The 8,509-nt window shown below is 36.0% G+C and overlaps 1 protein-coding gene across 1 annotated transcript; it reads right to left on the bottom strand.

The window, feature by feature from the left end:
- Window positions 1-1,194: 1,194 nt before the first annotated feature.
- LOC149835680 (HVA22-like protein i) lies at window positions 1,195-8,116 on the bottom strand. The gene is made up of 7 exons (XM_090010623.1): window positions 7,860-8,116; window positions 5,244-5,356; window positions 5,063-5,161; window positions 4,864-4,920; window positions 4,705-4,768; window positions 4,409-4,615; window positions 1,195-1,818 (listed from the first exon to the last, which is right to left on the bottom strand). Exons 2-7 carry the CDS (start codon window positions 5,273-5,275, stop codon window positions 1,315-1,317), a joined length of 963 nt encoding a protein of 320 aa, XP_089866749.1. The 5' UTR covers window positions 5,276-5,356; window positions 7,860-8,116; the 3' UTR covers window positions 1,195-1,314.
- Between the last annotated feature and the right edge of the window lie 393 nt (window positions 8,117-8,509).

Raw genomic sequence — 8,509 nt, 5'->3', positions numbered from 1 at the left:
CATTGCATATTAGCATAATGTTAAAAGAAATAAAGTATAAAATATTAAAAAGAAGGATACTGCAATCATCACAAATATTAGGAATATTTTGAAAATATAATAATTTTGTCACGATATTAACAAATTTTTTAAAATTTCACATTCTCATTTCTTTCTTTGCATTTTTATAAATTTACTGTATTTTAAAAAAAAATTATATACACCAATACTTTTTCAAGATTCCTTTTAATTACCGAAAGACTTTCCCTCTGAGAAAATCCAAATAGGTAGTGACAAAGCAATATACTGGAAAAGGTGAGACCTTGAAAACCTAACAATATCATTTCACATTATCACATTTTGAATTTAATGTTGATAACATTGAGAGATTTCAATATCGGTGCCGTCCATGATTATGGAGCCATGTCAATTCCCACGGCTGAGTGTACCCAAAAACCAAATCCAAGTCAAGGAAAAGCGAAAAAAAATACCAATTGGATCCTTGACTAGGTTGGTCAAGCGTTAAGAAATCAAACTAGAGAGAGAGAGAGGTTGCTAGTAGCCTAGTAGGGATGCAAACAGATCAGATTCGGATCAGCTAAATATGTAGAAAAGTTAGATCCAATCGGGTAGGACAGCCAAAAAATCATAAAACTTTCATACTGAATCCAGTCCGTATATATATATATATATATATATATATATATATATATATATATATATTACAGTCCAACAGCATTTATTAATATAGCTATTGGACTACAGTCCAACAGCATTTATTATTATAGCTGATGACTATAATTCAACAACATTTATTATAGCTGTTCAACAACTATTTTCACAATCAAGTGGATCAAATATTTAGTTTCTATTGAACTAGATGCTAAAAAGAAAATAAAGAAAAATAGAAAAAGAAAATAATAAAAGAAAATATAATAATATTAATATATATATATATATATATATATATATATATATATATATATATATATTACAGTTTACATTTTAACAGCATCCCTAGTTGCTAGAAAGGGAAACAAAAACGGCAAATGCAGTAGAAAAGGACTCAATCTTAATGATTGATTAACACTCGGCATGGGTGATTTCTTATGGTTGGACACGAACAGGACCCGCTTGGCACCATAATCCTCTTCCCTACAAAAAGTAAACCAAAGATACCATAGCCTTCACAGATCCAGCAGCACCAAATACAGATTTGGAGGTAAATCCAATCCGTGCTAAAAGCCATTACAAACTTTTTGTCTTCCATCACCCCTGGATGCACACTCAAAACACAAACTGCCTGAAAGAAATTTTAAAAGAGAAAAAAAATTGCTATACAACACCATTCTGTTTCCCTGTACGGGTCCTTCTTAGTCTGGCACGTGTTATTCGAATCGCATCTTCCATGATCACATCCTCTGTAACAGGGGCATTCTCAATGCTATTTGTCACTGCCAGTGCCGTTTCTGCTGCTGCAGCACTTTCAGCATCAGCCAGGAGAGGAGGCGGCACCGCTGCCTGGGAAGGTGTTTCCTGAGCTTCGGAGATGCTCTGTGCAGAGGATGTCCGTTGCGGTTGAGCCTGAGTATGTGATGCTGATGGAGGCTGATGCTGGGGAGCAGGTCCATCAGTTTGTGGAAGTGATGATGCTTTCATAGCAGGTACAGCTTCCTGAACTGGACCCTGCTGCTGGCTTGTTGCACAGCTAGCTTGACGTGGAGGTGGCTGGTGAGCAACTGGTTGGCGCGCTGCTGCAGTCACTGGAGATGGTCGGACGTATGGTGGGTTTGGCTGCGGTGGTGCTGGATGCTGCTGCTGCTGTGTTCCAGATTTGAACTGAATAAAAATATTTGTATAGCAGAATTATCAAATGTAAATTTAAGATGGGAAAGAAACCACCTCAAATTTGTGAACAGGAACATACAACAAAAGTTAAAATGAATAAACACAAAGTTTGGGATGAATATTGAAGATTGTTATCGAGCTTCAACAAAATCTATGGCATGCCGATCCTTCAAAACTGCACTAAGAACTAGATTTCATTCTATGAAGCATTTCTTGTTGATCCTTCAAAACTGCAAGACACTTTTGTCAAGTCCCCAAACCTTCGCACACCATAGCATGAAAATCCAAAACGCACAAACCAAGACACGATGATTGTAGCTTACATGTTAAACTATACAAAACACACTCAAGGCACAAACTTATAAGATTATGATCTAGAGTGTTGGCACTAATCAAACAGAGAGGGATGGTCTATATCTGCAGAGAATAACATAACTCAATTAATGCACTCAAGCAACAAAAAAAATAACCATTTCAAGGTAAAAACAATTTTAAGAGTTCACTCCTTGAAAGCTCATCATTCTTTTGAGCCATCAGAATTATGCACCTCAGTTCACATGGAACGAATTCACTGCAAAAGCATATCTACCACGCAGGGGTATTTTCACGAACTTGTTATACTCTCAAGGTCATTTTTTTATTACTTCTGGAACTGATTTGGCTCCTTGGATATATGCATTAATTTTCTTAAGTGTACCTGAATTTGCCCATCTTTGTCCATAATCTGCTTTGTCCTGGCCCCAACCAGACTAATTTTTCTCCATCACTGATATACATTCTGATTCCCAGATGAGTAACCTATTTCATTCCATTATTCAATTTCTAGAGCCTGAATATTATCACAATTCAGCAGAAAAAGGTATCTCTTCAGCAGCTTTGAAAAGTCTCCCCTGACATTCTGATACCCAAGTTTCATTCCATTTCTTTGCCTGCACACTTATTTGGGCATTCATGCAGCTTTCCTTCCACTACCGCTAGCACATTTGATGACTTGGGCCCATTACCATTGCTTTTCCAACAACCATCTGTGCCTATCATTGCAATTGGAGAAAGTTCCAGAGCTAGTGAAGAATCAAAACAGAAATTTAGAGTTCACAGATGGATTTTAAATGTTACAAATGTGATTACGTTTTTAGTTGTTTAGCTGTGTTTATGAATTATGTGGGGTTTTTTCAGTTTCGGTTTAGCTTCATAAATTATTTTGACTATGTATTTCCTATTATTTTCAAGAATATATTGTAATTTTTAACATTTTAAATTTTTTTACATTTTTTCTTCTCGCCTAGGCTGACCAGTCCCACCCAAGCACTGGCTAGACCTTTTAGGGGCCTCACACCGATAAATGCTTTTGACTACTTAGGGGATGACAAGTATGCCTTTGAGAAACTAAAAACGGATAAAAATTTCTACAAAAGCATGGGTAAAGACATGGTAAAAGCAGCATTTGAAGTATGACATTAGTTTTAAAAAGTTATAAACTACTACTAGCTTGCCAAGGTAATAACTAAGTGCACTATTCAATAATATGTGAGTATTATGATATGAATGTTATATAAACATCCTGAAATGGACTGTATCACAGCATTCTTTGGATAAATATGTGGGTATAAAGGCCTGTGCATCATGAAAAATCTAAATACCAAAAAAGTCTTCAACCGAACAAAAATGCTTAAAAATATTTTGCTTATAGAAAAGGAGTTGCTTACCAATGTGATAAATCACATTTAACATAACTGCAGCTATAATGGGGTGAAACACTTGTATGGGTATTATTTATCATGAATTGCTGAGAACTCTACTTCCACATCTCCACGTACACAAAAATAATACACAGCCAGAGCAAAATTGCATGAAACACTTGCATGCTTATTGTTTATGACAAGCTGCTGAGAACTCACCATTCCCACACCCACATATAAGAGAGAATAGACAACCAGAACAAAATTGCACATGTATGAGTATATCAAAGTACCAATGAATCATTCATCACATATTTTGGCATATAAATTAAGTGGGAAGTATACCACCTCTATCAACATATGCATATAGACGATATCATCTTTTCAAAACATCAGCCAGAGAAACATAAATAATTTGCAGTTACATATAGCCAAAATAACTTTGACCACAAATCGAATTATTTGAAAGTTAGCCTTTAGGGAATGATAAAAATTGAATCCCCCAAAAATGCAAATATGAACCTTATCAAGAAATAGCCCTTAATATCTACATCATCATAGAAGCACCAACCCCTGTACAAAACAACACTGTCAAACCAGCTGCCCAGGATGAGGACCAATGTAGGCATTGAACTTACATAACAACCAGCTAGGTGAACTATTACATGCTAAAACATCAGTTGCTACATACATGGAAGCACGAAACCATGTACAAAAGATCAAAAGGATTTTTATATCCAACAATTAATCAAATTATCAGGACATGCTCATCGTTGTGTGTCAAACTTGCATCTACGTGCATAGGAAGATCTCAAGCATTTGAATGGATAGGAAAAATGACTTTCTCAAAATCAATATGGACCAGAGATAAGCCAAGCCAATTTATTATGATCAATAAATACCTGAGTTGAACGAGCACTGGCTGATTGTAATGCAACATATTGAAGAATCTCAAAAAATCTTGTCTGACCATAGGTTGCAACCTTCTGACAATACATAACAACCATGTCACTTGCCCTTGCCCGTAGCTCAAGCAAGTTGTGATCGATCTCTGTCTCATGCCTTGCAACATATGGCTGCAAGAAAGTCTCGTAGATATAAGTTGCACCCTATCAAATGAAGAGAAGGAACAGCAGTCAGATATATTTGCTAAATCCACGACTGTTGAGAGGAAAATGCATTTTCATACAATCAATACCCTTGTTTTAGGATACCACAGATAAACAAAGAATGCCAACTTGGCTTCACCATACATCGGCAACCTTCCAAGAAAAGCAAATAATAGCAATCAATGAAACAGTATGAATTGGAGATTTGTGATCCAGACTTTCAGAAGTTCTTAATCAAGAGGCAGTACCATGACATAAAAGTATCCACAATTATCTCAAAGACTGTCAATAATGCAACTATAATCCTGCAAAATGCATAGGATAATTCAGTTCAGAAACAAAGTATTCAAATGATAGAGAACCATATTTGCTGACAAAGAAACCTGTTCACCTCCAAGAAAATAAAATTTTCACATGTTATTTAGATCATTTAAGTGGAAAACATACCAGTACTGGCACCAGAACCTCAACTGTTCAATTTCTGGTTTGTTCTTCTCCACAGTTTTGAAGCATTCATAGGCTGGATACGTGTAGCCAAGCATCATCCTGCAAAAACACCCAAAAAGGGAACTGAATATATGTAACAAACATGACATGAAGACAGAAACAAGTATTGGCATTAACATACACAAGGCCTCTGGTGATAAACGACCCCATCATCTTTGCTATTTAACACATAAAACCACAATAGATCCCCAAGCTTTGAAGCAAGTAAAATTCTACTTCAAACGTTTAGCAAGCCTGAGAAAAAGGGGAAAGAATGTCAGTAGAAAGAAAGAGCAATCTGACAAAAAGGCATGATAAGCCAACTCAAACCTCAGGGAAAAGAGCTGGTGAAATACTTGGACTACAATTAGAAAATGGCATAAAATTAACCAATTTTATTAGATGCATTTAAAAAATTAGAATAACAAATGCATAAGAAAAAGACTATAAGATCTAAAGAATAGGAAAGTCAAAATCAAAATTCAATAATACAACAATATTGGTAATAATAGAAGTAATAATATTAAAAAAAACTTGAACTGGAAAAAGATAAGCTGATAATGGCATAGTTACATGAAAATTCCATGAAAAACTTACATACTCAAATGCATGTATTTGAATATTTAATTACCAAGATAAAATTCCACGAACAAGTTACCTACCATATCAGATGCCATATGTTGATTAATTATCAAGGGATAATTGCTAACAAAACAAAATGAACCCTAAACTTGAAAACACAAGAAACTTCCACTCTATCTTCAAATTCTTAATAAAATCCTAAAAACCTCTACATTATAAGGGAAAGAACAAAAGATTGTCAAAATAAAAACCATTAGGACGGACATTATGACAAAGAGAAATGTATAATAATCAACATTCAATTTCAAGACACGTGCACCCAGAATCACTCTAGTACAGCATAGAAAGACCCCAAAGATCTGGAGAGGTAAGAAAATATGAAAATAAAATATGTTTCTAAAAAGATTAAAAGTCGAAATCTCAAACACTTTCATGTTCATAAGATTTTCGACAAGACATTAAAGAGAAAAAAAAGAGTGACACATTGCCGGCATAATTCATCACATAGAACAAGGGATTGCCTAGAAGCATAAGGGGGAACCACAAGAGAACCAAATATTCAAATAATAAAAGTCAAGAAACTTCAGGAAAATACAAAGAAATTTCAGTACAAAGGTCAGTTTCATGTGCCACATTTCCACAAAATCCGTAACCCCAATGAAGAAAAAAAATCTATTATTGCTTAAAAGTTAGAACCACAAAAAAATGTAAAGCTATGAAACATTTAGAGTATGATATAGAAGTAACGAGATAAGAGAAAATCTGCGAAGATCTATACACTGTAAGAGTTCCAACAAATTTATAAAAGCATGAAATCTGAACTAGTTTTAAGTGGACAACGAGTAGGTGAAAAAGTGAAGGAAATTAGTGTGGCAAAACAAAATACAGATCTCTGTACCAAAAAAAAGTGAGCAAAAAAAATCAAAGAACCACACCAAAAAATGCATCAAAATAAAAAAAAACATTACAATGAAAAAAAGGAGACGCATTACATCACCATAAGAAAAAGGAAAAAGAAAACAGGAAAAATGCAACGACAAGGTCAGCGAAAATTATAAGCGAAAAAGAGAGAAAGAAAGAAAAGCAAGAGAGAGACTTCGTACGTTCAAGATTGCCCACCAAAGCTACAGAACGTGTATAGTTCACAACAAAAGATATAGTGAAATTTTGTACGATATCCCCATCAATGTGAAAGAATCTTAATAAACTAAAACGAAACACAAATTTGACATGAAATTCCACATCCAGCAAACTTTGCAAAATACTGGAGGGAAATTAAAACAAAAAGAGAGACTGCAAAAATCGACAATGCACCAGATAACAAAAATGATAAAAAGGATAACGGAATCAAGAAACAACCAGTATCAACAATCAAATTCATATGAATACTTGCGAGAACAACAGAACAAAAGTGAAAAAATCATCAGTCTCTCGGAAATTCAAGAAATCCAAAGCACATGCGTGCCTAAGAAACGCATTGAAACAAAATTAAGCCGCAGAAGAGAACAAAAGACCAGAGATTCTTAAAACTCACAATAAACGATCCAGATTCATGCAAATTTTCTTCATCGCAAAGAAATCAAGCGAAAAACTAGTCAGATTATCAGAAAAAAAAAGAAAAAAGAAAAAAGAAAAAAGAAAAAAGAAAAAAGAAAAAAGAAAAAAGAAACAGAAACAGAAACAGAAACAGAAACAGAAACAGAAACAGAAAAATCTTCCAAACGAAATCCTGAACGAACAGGGATAAAAGGAAAACGACAAATTAGCAATGCTCACACAATGATGCACGAACTCGACAGCATATCGCAAATAACAGAGAAAAAAAGTACAGACAGAAAAAGAAAGAAAAAACCTAAAAACCAAACGAAAGCAATGGAATGCATTCTTCCTGGAAAGTATTTCCACGAGAGACACCCGATTTTCATCAAAATGCGGGAAGATGATCAAAATAACGCAAAAATATCGGCAGATTAACGAAAAACAACAGGAAATTGTTATCCTGTACAACGTTTTCCACAAGCGATACCGGAACTGCAGAGAATAAAGCAAGTAGCGTAAAATCGAAAAATCGACGGGAAAAATAAGCAAAACAAAAGGGAAAAGGGAGAAGCATAGGGAAGCACTTGAGACGGAAGAAACTGATGAAAGGAAAAAGAAGAAAGAAGCGTCTACGCACCTTTAGGTGTCTCTGAGACGCCGGAAAGGAGAAGGACGAGAGATGCTCGCATCTAACGGCCAACAACGGCGAGAATCGTCGGCATCCCAGTCAATCTACGGCATCCGATCGCCGGATCGAGCGAGTGAGAGATAGAGAGAAAGAGAGGCAGAGAATTGCTCGGAATCGTCCGGTAGACGCCGGCGAGCGGAGCGACGCCCTCCCTTCCTTCCGTCGCCCGTCGTTGGCTTCGAACTTCGCTCAGGTGACGGGGGATTTCCTCGAGCTATTTATAGCCGATCTCCCTCGAATCGGGCTTCACGCCGCTCAAGGAGCCGCCGTAGAGAGTCTGGGTTTGAATTGATAGCACAGTTGTAATTTCCTTTCATTTCCTGGCTAAAACCGATCCCGTTGAGAAAATGCGAACGTGCCTGGGAATTAAGATCAAAGATAGGGTTGTTTTTTTATACTTCTACAAATGACAGATATGCCCCCAAAAGACTAACTTCCATGTCATGCCTTGAGACGGTTAGGATTAGGAGTGTCAAAAGGTGGGGTTTGGTTTGGACGCAAGTGAAACGACCCGGATCAGATTTTCAGGTATAATATCTGGTTCAGACTCGAGTCTACTAGAAGAGAAACTATACCTAGACCTGACAAGAACTGCATGA

Source organism: Nuphar pumila, chromosome 6 (assembly GCF_984573655.1).
Source record: "Nuphar pumila chromosome 6, dmNupPumi1.hap1.1, whole genome shotgun sequence".
Lineage (NCBI taxonomy): Eukaryota > Viridiplantae > Streptophyta > Magnoliopsida > Nymphaeales > Nymphaeaceae > Nuphar > Nuphar pumila.
The sequence above is the reverse complement of the archived record's forward strand: the minus strand, read 5'-3'. Positions and strand labels throughout refer to the sequence as shown.